Below are 20,125 nucleotides of genomic sequence, written 5' to 3' on the forward strand. Positions count from 1 at the left end.
AATCAATCAATCAGTATTCTATTTCTTTACAAAAACGGACGTTTCATTAGGGTTTTCAATAAAAACAAATAATGACAAAATTGTTAAGAAAACTGTATTACTAATAATACAAATAACATTCATGAACATAATTTATTATGTTCATGAATGTTACTACATGAACTAATCGAAGAAGCCAAGTCCCATATCTTCATCGGATTCTTCTTCTGGCTCAGAGTCTTTCTTTTTCTCAGGAGCGGCAGCAGCTGCAGCTGGCGCAGCACCTCCTACAGCGGGAGCACCAGCTGCGGGAACAGCTCCCGCTCCAGAGCCAATATTCGTGATTAGTTCTTTAATATTGACTCCTTCCAAAGCTTTGGAGAACAAACCTGGCCAGTAGGGTTCTACATCAACATTGGCAGCCTTGAGGATAGTTTGAATTTTTTCCCCCTGAAAATAAAATTTATTTATTTATTCTTACTAAATAAAATATCTTCATTCTGAGGAGAGTTCAATGATTTTCAATGACATGCTGGACAAAAGGAACAAGATCCTTTGGAGTTATATTAAATGAAACGATGGGACCAATTATGAATTCTGCTATATTTCCTTTTTACTTATTTATAAATTTACAGCCCCTTAGTAAGCTCTCTGAAACCTATTTAGGGATTATGTTTTAATATCAAACATTTTACAGAATGGTATGGATGAAAAGTAAAAACCATATTTTTATCGATTTAAAAACTTTTGCAGAACAGAATACAAACAAAACAAAAAATATCGGAGCTTTCTTAAAAGGGATACATTAAATTTGGGCAGTGATGGTGTTGTTTAAAGAGGATATGGCATGATTATTTTTCAGATTCTCCCGCATAAATGCGGGAATTATTATTTAATATAAAATATATGGTTTAACTTACAGTAACTGCAATGTCGTCGTCAGCCAGAATGAGAGCAGAGTATACGCAAGCTAATTCAGCGTTTGACGTCATTTTTTTATAATAAAATTTGTGTGTAAGTCGCCGAAAAAAAGGCCTTAGCTCAAAGAGAACAAACACACGGACTTACAAGCTTGAAAAGAAAAGTGGAGTCAAAAAGTACGGTTATGTCTTATGTCATGCTTTGAAGTCAACCGAGAGACATCTTATGGTAATAATTTTTAATTGAAAGGTAGGTCTCACAAAATATGGCAACACTGGGGAGGGAACAGAGGGTCTCTATTTTCTCCTACTATATCTGGGAATTGTGGGGACTTCAAAAATTTGCTATTTATATTATCCAAATTGAGTATTTTTATCTCAAATGATATGTAATAAAATACATTCAAATTGTTTTTTTTTTATAATTCAACTGTCTATGACGATAAAAAAATTATAATGCGGACAGAGATAGACATTAAAAATTAAATTCTAAAATTTAAGTTTGGCAGAAAAACATTATCATTTTACAAAAAAACAAATTTTATTGAATGTGCTACCACTTTGTGTTAACGCGTGAACAAGCCCGGTCTGTTCATTTAAAAGTATATATCTCACGCAATTAAATATAGAAAAAAATGACATGTTTTACAATCTACAACATTGCCGCATTTCAATATGCATAGGAGTTGATTATTAACATGTGTTAGAACAGTAAAGACAAATTTTGAAATTTTGCAGTTTTTGACTTTTGTTTGAGATTATGGTTTTTTTTGTAATGAAGAGTTTTTAGTTTTTTTATAATCCCTAATTAAATATTGAAATATTTAGGCCATTTTAGCAGCGATTAGGTAAGATTTTTTTCAAGTTTTTCCTTTTTCATTTCAAACTCGTAATTCTCGTAAAAGTTTATTCATTATGTGAGATTCTGAGTACTCAGTCTTAAATTTTTTTCTTTTTTTTATATAATTGCTCCAGATTAAGAATTTGACTTTTGTGATAGGTACTATACTCTTCTTACTTTTATTCCTTTTAGAGATTCATTTAACATGTTGATTGTCACTGTAAATTAGTCTTGTTATATTTTATTTTCTATGAATAAATTCTAGTATTCTCTGGAAGTGTGCATAATTAAATATCACCATGTTACACAAAATCCCATAAATTCGCCTTTTATTTAAATACTCACATATTAGGGTTTACCTAGATCTCAGTGCCAAATTTACAGACTTACAAATGAATATGTAATATGTAATTCACAGTCAACATGTTAAGTAATATTAAACTTATACCGTATAATCATAACATACACACTAACAAAAAATACCCAATTTGTCATAATGCAGGTTATGGGTTATTCCATATTTCAAAAACTGCTTCCAGTCCAGAGATGGCTTCAAAACACACCCATAATAAGACACAATAGCTCAGGCACAGACAAGTTAACATCAAGTCACAAAGTAGACAACTTAGAAAAACGCTTTTTGGTATGGACGGGCAAATTCAAAACTCTAGAAGAAGTGCCAGATTTTGTGTCTCAAAGTGTAATGGAAAGAGCTAGGAATCGAATGAGAATTAAAATTGCAAATTATATGATGGTAGCCACAGTTTTAGGATGTGTTCTTATGATCTACCTTGGTAAGAAAGATGCTGAGGCTGGTAACAGCGTACAGAAGATGAATCTGGATTGGCACTCAAAAGTAAAGGAGGATTTTGAAAAATCTAAGGAAGCAGCCAGCAAGTGAAATTACTTAAAAGAGGTCAATTTTGCATATTTCTTTTAAGATGCATGTTATTTGTGATTATATATAGTCAATAAATTAGCAAAGGAATGTGGCTTTTTTAAATAATTGTAAATAATAAAAAAGACCGAAAATTGGTAAATTGGAGTGAAGTGTGGCAATAATGACTAGTATTAGCCTCTCATAATTCTCCACATCTACCAACAATATAAAAGTGGAAGTAGCATTGTTTTTTACTGATTTCTAGCATCTCTTGTACTGCCACCTAAATTACTACCAATACAAAATTGTTTTTTTGTCCAATGTTTGTTTCAACCGTTTGCAGATCAATCCCCCTATCGAAGATTGGTCCATCCTTGGTCATCAACCAGCACACTATGGAATCCTAATTATTATTAAATAAGATAAAATGCTTGTTGTAATATGATTTAATTAATGTCACTAAACCCATAATGAACAACACAACACACAATATGCATAAAAAATGCTTAAATTTGATACACATTTAACATACTCTCTGCCAATGTACTTATTCCCTATGATGAAAAGAAATAACCTTATTACATATGCAATTAAATAACAACAGTTTTATCACAAAAACACTTCAAGATAGTTCGAAACCAGCCTGTTGCTCTATAGCTGCTAACAGTTTTGAGCAAAGTACCTCCTCTTCCTTAATAATCGGTATTTTCAAAAGATTCAAACACGTACTGGCTGTAGGCATACGATTGTCAACTCCAGACGATTGTATGCAGAAGGGAGGATTTAATTCCTTAAAAAAAAACACATTTTTTCATGTTCACAAATGAAAAAGTAGAGAAAAAAGTACCTTAAATCCTAAGAGCGGTGGCCGCGAACAACTGGTCACAAACTTTAAAAGCTGTCTCTTTTGTATATCATTAAAACTGTATAGAATTTTCCAAAATAAGAGTATTGTAGGATGATCTGCTGTAAAATCACCTAGAAATCCAAACATGATAAGCATCATATTATGAACGTATAAAGTATTACCGGAATAAACAGTATGTGCTCTCATATCACCGAGATCAACTTCTTGCGTATCTCCGCCAATAATGACTTGAAGTTCTTTGTGATTGAACAATTTAAGCCATAAAAGCGGCACCACACTGTTTAACCCTTCTCGAAATGCTGCACACTGCTTCTTCAATTGAACATTTAGCTTCAAATCCGCCAGTCTTTGAATGTATTCTAATCTATTTTCGTTTGTCACCGAAATCTCTCTACCGTTCGGTTTTAGGTCCATTACCTAATAATCAAAAAAATATCGGAAACTGGTAAATATAAACAAATGAAATGTATACCCTGGTTTCTCCTAGATCGTTGTTAACAGTGGAAAAATCTAAACCTAAATCACTGACGTCACCGGTATAGTCTCGGAGATACAATAAGTTTCTGTAGAGTACTGGGTCTAATGACTTGAGGTAACAGGTGCTGGCCCTGTCTACTAATAATTTAGCTAAGAAAAATTCTGCTAAAGGAAGGTCTACTAAGATGTTTTCAAATATAGCCTAAAATAATATAACTTAAATTTTTTGAACATTATTTGTCTTGCATAAAATACCTTTCCAACTAAACGCCCTATAAATTTATAGTGTTCCGTATAGTTTTCAACTATAAGATGGACATTAGGGTTGGGATAAAGAGCATTATCGCCTGTCATTAAAAAGAATCCTCTGTTTGGATCAAAGGCCGTCTTCAAAACCTCGTTTATAAACTCTTTAAAAATACCTCCCCCATCAATTCCCGCCTCTTCCAAACCCACATTATTTATAAACTGAATCCGAACTCTGTGCTTTAAATCTGATTCTGAAATATGTAATTTAAAACATGTTAGGTCGATAGTACGAATTTCTAATTTTACCGCTTTTAGTAGAAATTTTCTCAAAAGCATCTTCATACAAGTAGTTTCTTCTGATTACCACCGAATTATCATGGGTTAACTCGTGATGCATTCGCTGGTATTCATTTTCACCTAAACTAAATCGACAGAAATCTCTGAGCAACTGAACTCGCGTATTGAAAATAATTAGAAAAGGTAACTCTTGTAAAACCGCCAAAGACCGCTGTTCTATTGTTGATAAAGGGGGCAAATGTTCATCGTCTGAAAGGGATAAAATCTTAATTAATTTAATAAATAACACTACACAGTGATGACGACCTTCACTATTAGATATGGTGCCTCCAAAAGGTACAATCCTTTTAGACAAATAATTCTTTTTTGCCAAATCTGGTGAGATTGGTATCTTTCTGGCTGTCCAGAATCCTGCAGGACAAAACTGCCTTCTCATATCCAGAGTGTGTAGCATTTTCAAGCAACTCAAGCAAGACCGGTACAAATGAATAATCTCCGGCGTTACAATTACCTGAAATCCGATTCTATTATGTGGTTTTATTTGCTATTAATTTCTCTTTAACATACTGAACTAGCTCTGCATAAAGGAAAGGCAATTTCCACCAAATCAATGGCTACGCTTTTTAGCAGCGTCGACATTGTGTGTAAATCATCTTGAGTAAAAGTTTCACTAGTGTCAGAATTTTCTAAAATTTAATAGACTTTAAAGTCAATCTTACATGGCAGAGCTTTAATATACCTTTATCAGTTAAAGTTTCAGTGTAGAACGTAAACATATCACAGAACACTGAAAGTTTTGTATGACAGTCCCTCCATGAAACCAACAAAGCTCCATTTATCTGAAGTTCTGAATAGTGCTTCTTAGACATTGATGACCAAAGTTTCTTTAAAAAGATACTATTTAATCCCAATTTATACAGTAACCTGCAAAACAATATTTGATTCTTTTGCAAAATATCCTCCACCAAACTTACAAATATTTTCTAATTGAATCCTTATATACAAGAAGCAAATTTTGAGCAAAATTCACAAATGCTGTCAGTACTAATTCGTCGTCGCAGTTGTTTTCTAAAAAATTCAACAGTTTTCTTACTTCATTTGAATTGTTAAGTATGTTAAGATAATGTGATAATAAGACTTCTTCTTCAGACATTTCAACATCTTCATCATCCTCATAGTCGCTATCATCACTGAGATCTAATGAGGGCTTTAAAGAGTGCAAGTCTTTGCTAAGTAAGGAAAATACATGGATGCTGTCATAGCCAGGTTCTAAAATAATAGTTTCAATCATTTGGATGCTAAGTCAGTGGATTAACACTTACCATAATCTGCAGGTTCGAGTGCCAGCATACAATAAAACAAGCTATTGCTCTGAATAAGATAATAAATACTATTTAAATATCTTATTAATTTATCATAAAAAGAAGAGTCCATTTTTGTTTTAAAATATGGAATAAGATAAACCTTTACATTATAGGTCAGGGGGGGTTTCAAGAAATGATTGCAAAATTCTGAGAAAACCAAATCTTGTGATGGGCCAAATTCATTTAAAAATTTAAAAGGCCTGTGAATGAGGTGCAGTATTAATGAGAGTACCATTCCTGATGCTGAATCAAGTAATATTCGAAGGTACCCAAAATAACCTGAAAAACTTGCTACTATTACAAATTCAAATTTAGCATATTTCACTACCTTTTCTAATTAGATAAAATACAATTCCATTATTGTCATTAAATATGTTGATAACTTGAAGCATTAGGTTTTGGTTTTCATTTTGGGAGCAATGTTTCAAACATAAAACAAGTAGCCTTTTAACAGTCCAACAAGTCTGAGAATTTGAATTTATTAGTTTGAGAAATTCTGCTTTATGATCAAGCAATTGTTGTGATAATTTGCTCTGCAAATTATTTTAAAATATTATTTCCCACTTATTGATTTCTTGAGAGACCAACTTACAAATTTATCAAAATCTTTTCTTGGGTGATAAAAGAACAAAAGCCTTTTCAATTTATCCTCAATACTCAAAAGATTTTCTGACGCGACATATTCCTGCCTTTGGTAATCTTTCACATGCTTTCTCACTAGGTAACTGCGGATATGTGATTGCAAAAGTTCGGCACTCTGTAATTTTAGCCTTTGTTCCTTCAATACAAAAAAAAAAAGAACACTAAAAGACCTTACAATCCTACACTTACATACCTGCCTTTTACGTCGTTCCTCATGAGTTTTCTGAATTAGTAGATCCCTGGATAACTTCGTACTAGCCCCAGATAAATTTTGCTCTGGCTTTGTCTTCAAGTTGCCTTCAAAACTGTAACGCAACTTAAAAGCTAAAATTTATTTCTGAATCAGTATACTCAAACCAAGGTTGACTGATGTGTTTTACCCATTTTTGAGAAGATCAAAGGGGGGCCCCAATTTGTTTTTAATCCTAATAATTGTAATGGATATATCTGATTTATGTAGGTCTTAGCGATTTACTTTTTTTACTACACCACAATGGCAACTAAAAAGCTATAACTATAATTTATACAGACTGCAAACTAAATGTTTCCTTTATATAAAACGACAAAATCACCAACAAATTACTGAAATATAAAGAGAATTGGAAATAATTATAAAAAATTCTTAATATCCGTTTGTTATGACAATAAAAGGTCAAATAAAAATATAAACGTCAGATTTTAATCTGAAACATCCTATATAATAAGCGGCTATACTGATATGATGACAACGTTGCATTTTACGACCATTTTTTTGTAATTTTAGTTTTTATATGTCGAATGTTTGTTATATAAATAATAACGTATTAACTATATATACTTTTGATTTGTGTTTTACAAACACAAATGAAAATTTTTTGAAACATTAAAATTCCAATTGCAACACAGTTCTTAAGTCTTCTACAGCTTAGAACCGTAATAAGCGAATCTTGAATCGCACGCATTGTTGCCTCAGGCCTAGTTCTGCCTGGAGCCTTATTGATAAAGTCGTGTCGAATTCATCCTGAGGAAGTGAAGTGAAGTAGACTTTTGAAAAAAAGTAGTGTGAGGTAAAAATGACAGAATACAGATTAATGGTGTGCGTATATTAAAATCCAAATTTCCCATTAAATGAATAAGAACATCCAGGATCCTTTGCTATTGTTGCTCTATATAATGCAGATACCCATATACAATTTATGTTAAATTAAACCATTTAGAAAATACAAATTTTCAAAATAAGTGGAGGATAAAAGCTTTTCTGTATTCTGTGGCAGAATTTTTCCATGGCCGAACATTCATCAGAATCTGACCAGGAATTACATGATATTGTAAGTATACAAACTTGGTACATGGTAGTGGAATTTATAAGTAGAACTATTTACGAAACTATTTTATGTTTTTTGGAAAGTAAAGGCCAAAGTTTTTTTAGACGGTTTTTAGGGTTAGTTTGGTCACCATCCAAGATCTTAAATGTTGCTATGTTTCATATTTAAAATGCAATAGAGCTGAGTAAGATGAAATTACTAAGGCTAGATTTATCCAATTTTTTTATTCCTTATTAATTGTTAATTCATAATACTTATTAAAGTTGATTTATGCAAATTCTTAATTCTTAAGAATGTCATTTCGACAATTGGCTAATTGGCAGAATTTTCAGTTATTTTTCTGAAAGATACTTTTTCAACACACTATTTGAAACAATTCTCGCAATGAATGTTGAATTCCAAATGAAAATTCACCTTCATTCTTTCAACAATACACACATTCACGATAGGAAACTAACTCTATAAAAATTTATAATTAAGAATGGAGAATTAAGTGACCCAAGTAACCATCTGAAAACGTCTTACAATTATCTGATGTATTTTTCATTTCTCAAAAAGATTCTTAGTTGCCCAATTTTTAAAATGTTACTCTATATAAAAGTCCTAAGCACAGGATATAATAGACCTTAATGAACTTGCTTCCACTCTTATTGTTACAAATTATGAAATAACTTACCTATGTTCAAAATCTATTACTCGAAATATCAGACTGATATTAAGGGAATATCGGAAATATAAAAAACTTATTGAAGTGTTTACACCAAAAGTACTTTTTAATTGCTTAGAAAATACCTTGAAAAATGTTTTATTTGACCAATATTATTAAAATAATCCTCATAGTACTTTGGAGTAAATAATTACTAAGTCACTTGTAATTCCTCACTTTGTTGACTAGCTAAAAAATTTACTTTTAGTAAACAAACTACTGTGTTACACTTTTCACAACTGAAAATTTGCACTTTGAACTTGTAAAATTATATATTTTTGTAAAAATTTAAGTAAATAAGTGGTCACTATTCAATCAGAAATTAGTTTTTTACGCGCCTACTTCATGTGAAAAGTATATCTATGCTATATCTAGTATACTATATAAAAGCCTCCTAGAATTTCATCACAGTGTCTTCTTTCAGCCATAACTACAGTGGAATCATCACATCTACTAGGGCCTAGTGAAACATTTAAAATCAATGGGTACAAAAGAACAGAAGTTTTGTGTGCGAGCACGTAAACATCCAAAATTTTTTGAACGCGTTTTTGACGAGTTTTTGAAAGAGGAAACGTTCTGTGATGTTACTCTTACAAACACAAATTTTATATTCAAAGCTCACAAACTGGTCTTGTCAGTGTGTTCTCCTTATTTCAAAAAAATTTTGAAAGATGCTCCATTGGAACAACATATTATTATTATCTTAAAGGATGTAACTTCAGAGGAAGCATCATGTTTCCTAGAATATATGTATACTGGAGAGACCACGGTGCCCAGAACTTTACTCAGCAAATTTCTTGAAACATGCAGGTCCTTAGAAATCGAGGGGTTTACTTCAGTAAATGAGTCCAGCGATGACACGGTTTTAAGTGATCACTCCGGCCGCCCGATAACAAGGGAGAGCTCTTTGGATGTAACCTTATCTAATAACAACGATGTTGATTTAAATTCATCACCTGAACCTGAAAGTTACCACGACACAAATACTAATTCACGTAACAATTCAAAGAAGAGACGAAAAAAAAGTAAAGGACTAAAACCTAAACAACAGAAACTTGACGATAAAAATGATTTGATATCAGTTGAAATTCCAGAACTTGCGGGTTCCATCTCTGATAATGATAATCTTCATGAAAATAGAAGTAACATTCAAGCAGAATTGGATATTTTAGACAGCCCTCCTCGGCCTCCCTCAAGTATATACTTTTCAGTGGGAGAACCTGACAATGACATATCAACTAGAAGTAAGGAAAGCTTGATTAGGCTGAACCAACATGACCATGATGACCATAAAACTAATTCTCCCATAGCATCGACGAGAGGAAATGCTGCCCAACAAAGCGAATTTCTAAAATCGTTGAATTTGATCTCAAAGTCATCAGAAGATACGAATGATGGGTCTGACGAATCGGAGGTCATAGTGAGGAAAATATGTAGGACGCGTAGCAGCAGAATTTTTTCTTGTAGAAATATTTCTAAGGCTACTTTTGCGCATCAGCCAGTGCCAGATGTGCAGACGCGCCCTGAGAGACAATTGAGAGTGATTTTAAGCCGATTTCAAGGATCTCCTAGTGCGTCAAAGTCTAATATGAATATATGACGGATAAGTAATAAAGCAAAAAGAGAAAATGGATATATGATTTAATACTGCATGAAAGATTAATTTATAAAAGTTCGTAGAAATCAGTTGACTAGAGTTAGAGTTTCAAAGCACCTATCTTAGATGTTTTATTTTGACAGATGTAGGATAGTCCAACAAAGTGTAAATACTGGAAAATTGTTTTTTAAAAATCATCAAAATGATGTTCATTTAATTTGGGAGCGAGATAAAATTCTTTATCTTTGTCATGCCTTCATGGAGTCATCTTGTATATCCTCTTACACCTCTTAATTGTAATTTTGATATCTGTTTCGGTTCAACCACTGTTTGTTATATTTCTGAATTTAGCATTATTCTAATTTGGGTGCTTAGGCAATATTTGTCCTATTTGAATTGAGGTGAATGAAGAATGTTTTCAATTGGAAACATTTTTTAGATCCCCTTGAATTTTAAAAGGAAATGTGTCCCTGCTGTAATATCAATGTTGTGTTTACTTTTTGTATCTTGTCGGACGTTGGGAGGTGTCTCACACAGTAGAAAAAATAAATTTGTGGCTCTCTACGTTTAGTACTAAGTAGTAATACTTTGCAAAAAATGTATGTTTCTATCTTCAGCAATAAACGAGATACCCGGTAAACATAAATGGAATCTCAACTCTACACATTTTAAAGCCGTGAGACACCTTTTGTTCGTAATATTTCTTCACCACCATTTGTGTCTTTGTCAAATACTTCATGTAGTCCAGTTCTTGTGGTGTATTTCATGTAGTCCTGTTCTTGTGGTTTGTTCGTTTTGTCACCAAGTAGCATTCTCATCCTCATCTAAAAGGTCCTCTTTTCGTTACAGTATCCCTTAAATTCGCCAATGGCATTCGTTTACAATAACCCGTTAGTAGTAACTGGAATTATCCAAGCTGTTATCCAGGCAGATTTAAACAAAATTAAAGCGTTAACATTCGCAGGAAGATCGGCAAATATTAACGACAAATATGGAAACACCCCGTTACAGATAGCGGTTATTAATAACTTGTAAGTGATATTAATTTTTTGAGGAAATTATGTAAACATGTAATTTGTTATTTTCTAGACCCGAAATAGTCGATTTCTTATTATCTTGCAAGGATGTCAATGTCAACACCCATAATTTCTTTGGGGAAACTGCCTTATTTCTGGCTGGAAAACGCGGATATCTGAATTTGGTCGAAACTTTAATCAAGGCAAATAGTTTTGTGGACCTGTCCAATTTCCAGAACAAAACACCGCTGCATATATCGGTGAACTCTCCCGAAGTTGTAAAGATGCTAATTGCGAACGGGGCAGAAATTAACGCACCAGATTACAGTGGAGAAACTGTTCTACACGAGGCAATAAATGAGCAAAACTTGGAAACCGTTTGCATGCTGTTGTATTATGGGGCAGATCCCAATACTCCCTGCAACGGTGGTTTCACCCCGTTCATGAAAGCTCTTGTTCTCGATGATATGGATTTTCAAGAGGTTTTATTTGATTATGCGACTGACTTTAATGCAGTCACCACCGACGGCATGACCTTGTTGAATTTTGCCCTCACCCACACCTGTTGACACGTTCAAGAAATCATCGATAGGGGTGCCAACGTTAACTACAAACATGAGAATCTAAACGCCTTCTTTATGTGTTTAAAAGTTCCCAACGTGGTTAACTTTACCATTATTTGGAAGGATTTTCAGTAACAGAAGTTGTACACCCACTTGTCTTTCGTAGAACAAATTATTACTACACTGGATGAAAATGAAGTAAATATGTACCTGCGCGTTATCATAAATAGCAATAATTTAGCTCCATTGTTTGAAGACTTCGACTTTTTCCCCATATATAATTTTGTAAACAATGTTGTAGTTGATAAGAGTGCTTGGTCGGTCATAGTTCATGAATTCCTGTTTCTGTATGTAAGTCACGGGTACTCTTTGAGTGGCGACATTGTTGGACAGTCGTTCGAGATGTACGGTTGTACTGATTTATTGTACGTCTGTCTTCACATAGACCTTGAACCCTTGAATAACAGTTACGTCAGTTTTGCCCGATTTTTATGCGACACAAAACTACCCACCAAGGGGTTTGGAAGCGTACTTGCCGGTGGACTGGAGAACTTTCCAGTGCTTTGTTTACGTGACTTTACCCGGTTTTTCAGATTTCCGCAAATGATTTTTCGCGGTGTGCATTTGGCAGCACAAGACAAAGAAGACTTAAAGACACTTTGCCAGTTTCCCAGCTTATTAGAATTGTCTCGAAACACTACTCGTGATTGCCTGATTTTTAAATTTGGTCTACTCACGTCCAAGCAGTATCTTTTGTTTATTCAAAATACGCAAATTGCTAATATTTATAAAAAGATTTTGAGTTTCAGACAGCCGATATATTAATTAAGTTATAGGTTCTTGGCTTGAAGTAAGTAAAACATAGACCGCCGTCATGTATAGCGAAAAATGATTAAAAACAGAAGACAGCGGAAGTTTAAAATTGATTTTTGCGTTATGTTTCGATCCGCTTTTATGTATTTTACACTGCATTTGCGGCCTTCGGTGTCCACTCCTTCTTAGATTTTTGAACATACTTCATAAAATGTGTTGTAAAAATTTAAAGACAAATATTATACCACCAGTTTTGGCAAATCAAAATCCACTCAAAATCGGAAAGAAGTAGAGTATCTGAAAAACGACACAAAATCTAACAAGTAAAATTATTTTCTCAAGATGAATAAACAAGTGCCCTAAGAAAATGTTAATAGTTTTAGAAAATAATTAGTAATAAATTTATAAAAAAATAAAAACGGGATTTTATTTTTCCCGGATATTTGTAGAAGTACATTACATGCCAGATATTCTTGATGATGCTGGAGCTTGGTCTTTATCTAAGAGACCTTGATATTTTTCATGCCAGTTGATTGACGTGAAGAGACCGCTTTTGTTTCTGCTCTAAATGAATCCTCAGGAATTTGGCATAATCACTGTTTCCAACTCCAATTACAGATGTTTTTGAAAATATATGGTTGTTAGTTTTTGAGTTGTTCCATGCATAAGCTACTTTACTGAACTTGCAATGTCTTAGATTTTTTATAACGAGTTGATATGAGAGATAGTCAAAGCCACTTTTCCTATTCTTCTCATTTTTGATAATAACATGCAGCAATCGCATCTTTAGTCGGTTGGCCTGACTTAAACCAGTATTGATGTTTATAAAAGGAGTAATGTGTTTAAAAGAATCGTTGGTTTGATTTCCCAATACAGATTCTATCAGCTTGAAGGCAAAGTACTACAGAGATGTAGTACTTTGAGAGTACCAAAGAGATGGGGCGGAAGCTATCGGAGTAGTTATCGCCACCAATCTTATTACTTTGTTTATTAGTTTAGTAACTGGGTATATGATTATATTTTTTTATAACTTTTTTAACAATTTTATTTTTCATGCTTCATTTGTTTGAAATGATTCTAACTTACTTCTGAAAAGCTGAAGGTCGGAAAATTTTTCATTTGGTGAATACCTTTAGTAAATTTATATTGGAACCAATTTATTTGTTGTCGTCGACTACACCAACAAAAATTGATTTAAGATGTTGTCATCAAGATTTGTTGTTTATAATATTTTAATATGTTCTAGCTTTAATACTGTTTTCATTTAGAACATTTCTGTAATTATTCCTAAAGTTTTTGACAAGACATAGCGTACTTCTGGTAACAAGTTATTCATTGAATTAGAGGTCATTTTTGGCCTTTGTTTTTACTGCACTTGCCCTTTCATCATAGTTAATATTTAAGACCGGTCCTGTCCGCTCGCATTCAGAAAAAAGTTTTGTGGTGTTTAGTTTTGTATTAGAAATCCAAGCAGCTGCTTTTTCGTGTGTTGTGGTTTCTTTTTTTTGCTGTTGGCGAACTATCTCTTGATCATCCGGCTTTTTAGAATTCCTGAGTTTATAGAGTTTAGAGAGGTGAGCGAAAAACGCTTAACTCTGGTAATTATCTAACCTCACAGAATACTGTTCAAAAAAAGCTCAAAAGAAAAAACAAGATTCTATGAGCGTGTTAACCATCGAAAACATGCTATAAACATAAGCGCACACTCAGTCACTTGTTTACTTTAGTGTGACTACATTCCATGTTTCATTTATCCAATAAGATATCGAAAATGTAGAATTGAATTCGTATACTTTTTGCCATAGAATGCAAATGTCATTACATAGCAAGCAACTAGGCAAAATCACAGTTTCAATGTGGCTTCAGCCAAATGGAAAACAGCGAATTTTTGCATTGATATACGTAAAATTTAATTAACTTAGCGAAATAGTAAACAGTGTGAAATTAAAGTGCAGTGTGACCCATAAATTCCGCATCATATGGGAAATTCTTTTACTTATGAATTTGGGTAAATTTTTCTTTGCTTTCGGGTTGTGCTTCAGAAATGATTAGAGATGACATACAAATCGAAAAACAAATGACTGTCTATAATTGTCAAATTCCTATTTTTTTAACATTATTCACTGTATATGTATAAGAGAAAAATTAGATACCAAAACAAACAAAATCTGGACACTACGCATTTTTAAATCCTGAAAAATCTCGGCGTTCTAAATATTTGTCCCAACCAAATACTTCACGTAATCCTATTCTTACGGTTTGTTCATTTTATCACCAAGCACAGCATTCTTATCGTCATTTAACAGATCCTGTTTTCGTTGCAGTATCCCCATAACGCGTCAGTGGTCTTCGTTTATGACGACCCATTGCTAGCAACTGGGGTTATCCAAGCCGTTATGCAGGCAGATTTAAACAAAGTTAAAGCGTTAGTAATAGCGGGAAGGTCGGCAAATATTAACGACAACCATGGAAATACCCCGTTACACGTAGCGGTTATTAACAACTTGTAAGTTGCATTAGCTTTTTGAAGAAGTTCTGTAGGTAAGTAATACGTTATTTTCTAGACCCGAAATAGCCGATTTCCTATTAACTTGCGATGATGTCAACGTTAACTGTAAGAATTTTTACGGGGAAACTGCCTTATTTCTGGCTGGAAAACGCGGATATTTGAATTTGGTCGAAATTTTAATCAAGGCAGACTGTGACGTGAACTTGCCTACTTTGGAGGACATGACACCATTGCACATATCAGTGAAATATCCTAAAATTGTGGAGAAGCTCATTGTCAGCGGGGCAGAAATGGACGCAACAGATTATAGTGGAGAAACTGTTCTGCACGAGGCCATAAATGAGCAAAATTTGGAAACCCTTTGTATGCTGTTGTATTATGGGGCAGATCCTAACATTCCCTGTAACAATGGTATTACTCCGTTCATGAAAGCTATCTGTTTCGATGATGTGGATTTTCAAGCTGCTTTATTTGATTACGTAACTGATTTTAATGCTGTCACCAAGGATGGAATGACTTTACTGAATTTAGCTCTAACTCATACGTGCCCCCATGTACGGGAAATCATCGAGAGGGGGGCCGATGTTAACCACGAAAATGAGCATCTAAATGCTTTTATTATGTGTTTACGTGTCCCCAATGTGGATAACTTTACTCTTGTCTGGAAAGATTTTAAATACCAGAAGTTACATTCAAACTTGTCTTACGTAGAACAGATTATCAATGCGCTGGAAGAAAATGACGTTCACATGTACCTACGCGTTATCATAAATAGCAATAATTTAGCTCCGTTGTTTGTAGATTTCGACTTTTTCCCCCTATATAACTTTGTAACTTATGTTGTAATCGATAAGGGAGCTTGGTCTGACATAGTTCATGAACTCCTATTTCTGTACGCGAGCCATGGGTACTCTTTGAGTGGCGACATTATTGGACAATTATTTGAGATGTATGGTTATACTGATTTATTGTACGCCTGTCTTCACATGGACCTTGATCTCCTGGATAACAGTGTCGTCAGTTTCGCTAGGTTTTTATTTGACACGAGACTACCCACCAAACGGTTTGGAAGCATATTAGCTGGTGGACTTGAGAATTTTTCAATGCTTTGCTTAACTAGCTTTTTCCAATTTTTTAGATTTCCGCGATTGACGCACATTCACAATATGAATTTCACCGAGAAGTACAAAGCAGACTTGAAAAAACTCTGTCAGTTACCCAGTTTATTAGAACTATCTCGAAATGCTACTCGTGATCATCTAATTTTAAAATTTGATTTGCTCACATCAAAGCAGTACTTTTTGTTTCTTCAAAACATGAAAATTGCTAATACTTATAAAAGTATCTTGAGTTTCAGATTGCCGATATACGAATAAAATTATAGGGCGTTTGAAGTTGGTACACATTTTTTTTTACCCAACATTCTTTGATCCCAGAGCATTTTGTTCCTCGACGCATTTGGGGCATGAGATTAGTCAATGTAAATATCGATGGGCATGTTTAGAATTAGTATGAATTTTCCATGTGATGTAGGTCTAAGCAAACTAAAGCTGCTTAAATTTTACCTAAAATTACCACTTTTCAAGAGGGCTATCGAATGGTAGGAATAATTATTGTAATATAATAATTAATGATGTACACTGATAATTATTGCGTTAAAGAATTTTAATATTGCATAATATTTGAATTAATCGCTCGTCTACTAATTGTCCGGTGATCTTGCGGGACAACAGTTCGAAATCAGCCACCTCAATTTCATGAGAAGGATCAGTTTTCCGATCGGCAAGTCTGCTGAAATAGGAGGGCGCCATGATCCTTTCGCACAAAGCAGCAATGCCGCAAAATGTCTTGAAATCCACCGAATCCCCCCATCCGACCAAATTTTTAAATCGAGTTGCTTCTTCAGGTGTCATTGGCCTGCCCATTAGAAGATCTAACGCTTCCTGCATTACGTGACCTGACATTTTTCTTTCCAGCTTTAAGTCAGTGTCCGTTTTGAATTTGTTAAAAATGCAGTTGAATAATAGTTTTCTCTCTGAAGAAATGGTAACGTTTTCTTGTAGGTATTCTACAGGGGTCATTTTAGATAGGGACATACTGTTCATAGGTAACTCGAACCTAGCACTAGACCTGGTGAAGGTCCTAGGCAAAGACATCCACAAATTTGAATTTAATTTGGGTATTTTAAGTTCGTTTTCCAGCTCCAGTAACTCTCTGCAGTGTGCTTTGTCCTTAGGCATGACTTTAAGAGCTTCTTCGAGGGCCTTTTTTCTGTTCAAGTTCAATTCACTATCCACCAAATCCTCGTTTAATTCGCGTCTAAGCTGGTTTAATATTTCTGCATTAAGATAAGACTCAATCTCGAAACTCTTATCACATAGCAGCTTTGTGCCTTTTTTGCTTGAGATTCTTTTTAGCAATCCGTCTTGACTTTGATTTGGTGCACAGGACATTAGTACATCTAGACTTGGAGAGTCGATCGCAATGGCTGCCACTTGGGTTTCTGGGTCTACTGGAGCTTGGAAAGCTGGAGGTCCCCTGGAAGAATCCCTTTGCTTTTTCTTTCGTCTTTTGCCCCTGCGCTTAACGTAATCCTCTTCTTTCTTGCCATTGAATGAGACTCCCTCCATTTTTTCTTCGGCGTTTTTATTGCTAGACTCAGCTGTGATAGCACTAAAAATCAATTTCTTAGTGTTAGTGATCGCAGTCTTGGCTTTCCTAGGGGATGGCACCGACAAATTATTTGTAGTGGCAGATTTCCTAGTACGGGGAATTTCCTCCAAACTGGCAGCCCTAGTTAAGACATTTTGAACTCGGACTATTGGAGGCTCTTGAAGAGATATGCTATATGATATAGTATCTTGACTGTGAGTTCTCCTCAAATCCAAGACTAGCTGCGCCTTCGGTCTAGTACCACACGCTTCAGGAGTCACACATCTTCTAGAACCAGATGCTCTGGTAGCACCACTTACCAAAGTTGGTGCAGGGGTTAATGGACGAGAATCGGTGTCTGTGTACCTCCGGAACAGCTCCTCAGGAACACTCTCAATCTGAGTAATTAAATGTCTGTCCCCACAACTAAACTTGCTTAAACTGGTCTTAATGGCATGTATTTCGTCGGTGAGCAGGATGCTACGTCGCTCATCGTTGGTCCAATTTTCCTTGGCTTTCCGAAATAGTTCTTTTGCTTGTTTGTCCATGGGATGGTTGCAAAGCAATGAGCACCCACTGGGGTAAGGGTTGTAAAGACCGGAATACGGTTTCAGCTTGTAGGGAGCAGGTTTCGCGATAGCTCTTAATTGAACATTTTGTGTCTTTATGTATTTTGGGACTGTTTTTGTAGGGCTGGCAGCGAGACCTGTTTTGCTTGTGCGATTCATTATTTAGTAGAGAGACGCAACAAACTAAGGGTGGAAAAGATGTTAATAAAATATACAATTCGCTGTTAGGGGGAATTTGTTACCATAACGATATTAATTTATTGACTAAACAATGTGTGGTGGTGTAAACGTATCCCATTTATTTATAATTTGTAAAGTGACAGGGTATGATTTTTTTTTAATTTTTATTTTTGTATATGTCAGAAATACATATAAATCTTACTCTTTGATAATCACGCTGATGTTTGATATATAGTGTATTTCACAACACTAGCGATATGAAGGAGTGCATGCTTCAGTGCGTCCTTATTTATAGTATACAGAAAAACATCCTTTCTACGGATGAATCGACCTTCCCATTATTGGGTCAAGCTAATCCAGCCGTCACTCATTACTGGTCAAGGGAGAATTTGCACAGAACGTACAATGCATGAACCCAATATCCTCAAAAACTTAATGTTTGGGCAAGTATTTTAAGTAACCATGTAATTGGTCTGTTTTTTATTGAACATACTTTAAATGGATTGAAATACCTCGACCTATTCCAGATACTAATTATTCCGACAATCCAACAATTAGGAATTGAGTTAAGAGATGTATGGTTTCAACAAGATGGTTGTTTTGCCCACAATACCGCTTTTGTTAAAGAATGTCTTAAGGAACATTTTCGAAACAAAGCAATAAGTAAATGGGGCAACATTTTATAGACATCTAGGTCTCTTGATATAACTCCTGCAGATTTTTTTTATGTAGTTATGTTAAATCTACAATTTACAGACAAGGGTAATAGGGCTAATAATTTTAATGAGTTACGAATTAAAATTCGAAATTGCATGCAAACTATCACTTCAGAAACATTTGCAAACGTGCGACGGAATTTTTGTAACTGGTTTGATTACTGTTCTGTACAAGGAAGGAGCAGATTTGAGCATTTAATTCAGTTTTGGTTTTTATTTTAATTTCCATTTATTAAATTTTTATTGGTTCTTTGTTCATTTCTAGAATTTCATTTTGTTTGATGTTACAGAGTTATATTTATTTTCTTACTTAATTTTGAAAAGAAAAATTATTTCAAATAATTTAGATAGAAAATTTTAAATAACAATCAATAATCTGGCTGTTTAAAAACAAGCCGGTAACATTACAGAGCTCATGCAGTATAAGAGCTAATCTCTATTATGTTTACTTCGTTTTTTGTATACTATAAATGGGGATGCCCGGAAGCATACACTCCTTCATATCGTTAGAGTCGTGAAATATACTGTATAAATAGCCATTTTTTCAAATATGACATGATTACATTATTTTGTATTATATAATTATATTATTAAGACATACATTTACGCTTGAAATAATTGTAATACTTATAACAGGGTGATCTTTTTCCTAATAATTTGTTTTCGAATTCCTTTTCCCTCTTTTTAAGAGGGGTATTTCCCGTAAGTTCACTTTGTCTTTTCTGCGTTTCAAAGAATTTTTATTTTTTACATAGGAATATTCTTTTAGGTGTTTAGTTGTATTTATACCTATTTAAGTACTAATGTGAAAGAGAACGCCAAACTTCCGACGTTGCCGTATATTCAATTTTGTGACTTGTACCTGCATATGATGTTAAAATTGTAAAGTCAATTCAAATGACGCAATGAATGACAAAAGCATTGACTGACCGTATCTGAAATAAATTGATAAAGGGTATACGTTTTTCGTTTAAAATAATTAA

At 34.1% G+C, this 20,125-nt stretch overlaps 5 protein-coding genes across 7 annotated transcripts; 2 read left to right on the forward strand and 3 right to left on the reverse strand.

Annotated features, from left to right (window-relative positions):
* Positions 1 to 80: 80 nt before the first annotated feature.
* Positions 81 to 1,076, reverse strand: RpLP1 (Ribosomal protein LP1). The gene is made up of 2 exons (XM_066400880.1): positions 900 to 1,076; positions 81 to 429 (listed from the first exon to the last, which is right to left on the reverse strand). The coding sequence occupies exons 1-2, from the start codon at positions 969 to 971 to the stop codon at positions 163 to 165; spliced, it is 339 nt and encodes a 112-aa protein (XP_066256977.1). The 5' UTR covers positions 972 to 1,076; the 3' UTR covers positions 81 to 162.
* Positions 1,077 to 1,592: 516 nt separating this feature from the next.
* Positions 1,593 to 2,941, forward strand: LOC136415951 (UPF0389 protein CG9231). Its single transcript, XM_066400878.1, has 2 exons — positions 1,593 to 1,747; positions 2,243 to 2,941. Exon 2 carries the CDS (start codon positions 2,246 to 2,248, stop codon positions 2,639 to 2,641), a length of 396 nt encoding a protein of 131 aa, XP_066256975.1. The 5' UTR covers positions 1,593 to 1,747; positions 2,243 to 2,245; the 3' UTR covers positions 2,642 to 2,941.
* Positions 2,942 to 3,113: 172 nt separating this feature from the next.
* LOC136415872 (ubiquitin-protein ligase E3C) lies at positions 3,114 to 7,094 on the reverse strand. Its single transcript, XM_066400731.1, has 15 exons — positions 6,898 to 7,094; positions 6,711 to 6,841; positions 6,468 to 6,653; positions 6,204 to 6,408; positions 5,834 to 6,154; positions 5,486 to 5,780; positions 5,251 to 5,435; positions 5,079 to 5,197; positions 4,818 to 5,022; positions 4,521 to 4,760; positions 4,221 to 4,465; positions 3,961 to 4,167; positions 3,650 to 3,905; positions 3,468 to 3,598; positions 3,114 to 3,410 (listed from the first exon to the last, which is right to left on the reverse strand). The coding sequence occupies exons 1-15, from the start codon at positions 6,899 to 6,901 to the stop codon at positions 3,243 to 3,245; spliced, it is 2,898 nt and encodes a 965-aa protein (XP_066256828.1). The 5' UTR covers positions 6,902 to 7,094; the 3' UTR covers positions 3,114 to 3,242.
* A 480-nt stretch (positions 7,095 to 7,574) lies between these two features.
* LOC136415864 (longitudinals lacking protein, isoforms H/M/V-like) lies at positions 7,575 to 16,718 on the forward strand. Of its 3 annotated transcripts, none has more exons than XM_066400722.1 (3): positions 7,575 to 7,824; positions 14,841 to 15,022; positions 15,081 to 16,718. In XM_066400722.1, the coding sequence occupies exons 1-3, from the start codon at positions 7,780 to 7,782 to the stop codon at positions 16,399 to 16,401; spliced, it is 1,548 nt and encodes a 515-aa protein (XP_066256819.1). In that variant the 5' UTR covers positions 7,575 to 7,779; the 3' UTR covers positions 16,402 to 16,718. The 3 variants fall into 3 exon arrangements, 2 of the variants coding, with proteins under 2 accessions (XP_066256819.1, XP_066256820.1); XR_010752652.1 differs by lacking the exons at positions 14,841 to 15,022; positions 15,081 to 16,718 and adding exons at positions 8,952 to 11,155; positions 11,214 to 11,649 and having other exon boundaries at positions 7,578 to 7,824; XM_066400723.1 differs by lacking the exons at positions 14,841 to 15,022; positions 15,081 to 16,718 and adding an exon at positions 8,952 to 11,649 and having other exon boundaries at positions 7,578 to 7,824.
* Positions 16,681 to 18,407, reverse strand: LOC136415863 (uncharacterized). The gene has a single exon (XM_066400721.1). The coding sequence runs from the start codon at positions 18,403 to 18,405 to the stop codon at positions 16,681 to 16,683; it is 1,725 nt and encodes a 574-aa protein (XP_066256818.1). The 5' UTR covers positions 18,406 to 18,407.
* Between the last annotated feature and the right edge of the window lie 1,718 nt (positions 18,408 to 20,125).

This window comes from Euwallacea similis, chromosome 21 (genome assembly GCF_039881205.1).
Source record: "Euwallacea similis isolate ESF13 chromosome 21, ESF131.1, whole genome shotgun sequence".
NCBI lineage: Eukaryota > Metazoa > Arthropoda > Insecta > Coleoptera > Curculionidae > Euwallacea > Euwallacea similis.

Coding starts and splice junctions, on each gene's coding strand:
- RpLP1 (XM_066400880.1), bottom strand. CDS start 971: ATGACGTCAAACGCTGAATTAGCTTGCGTATACTCTGCTCTCATTCTG. Junction 430..899: donor ACGACGACATTGCAGTTACT/GTAAGTTAAACC, acceptor TTTTATTTTCAG/GGGGAAAAAATTCAAACTAT.
- LOC136415951 (XM_066400878.1), top strand. CDS start 2,246: ATGGGTTATTCCATATTTCAAAAACTGCTTCCAGTCCAGAGATGGCTT.
- LOC136415872 (XM_066400731.1), bottom strand. Junction 4,761..4,817: donor CACCATATCTAATAGTGAAG/GTCGTCATCACT, acceptor TATCCCTTTCAG/ACGATGAACATTTGCCCCCT. Junction 4,466..4,520: donor GAAAATTTCTACTAAAAGCG/GTAAAATTAGAA, acceptor TACATATTTCAG/AATCAGATTTAAAGCACAGA.
- LOC136415864 (XM_066400722.1), top strand. CDS start 7,780: ATGGCCGAACATTCATCAGAATCTGACCAGGAATTACATGATATT. Junction 7,825..14,840: donor ACCAGGAATTACATGATATT/GTAAGTATACAA, acceptor TTTTCGTTGCAG/TATCCCCATAACGCGTCAGT. Junction 15,023..15,080: donor GTAGCGGTTATTAACAACTT/GTAAGTTGCATT, acceptor GTTATTTTCTAG/ACCCGAAATAGCCGATTTCC.
- LOC136415863 (XM_066400721.1), bottom strand. CDS start 18,405: ATGAATCGCACAAGCAAAACAGGTCTCGCTGCCAGCCCTACAAAAACA.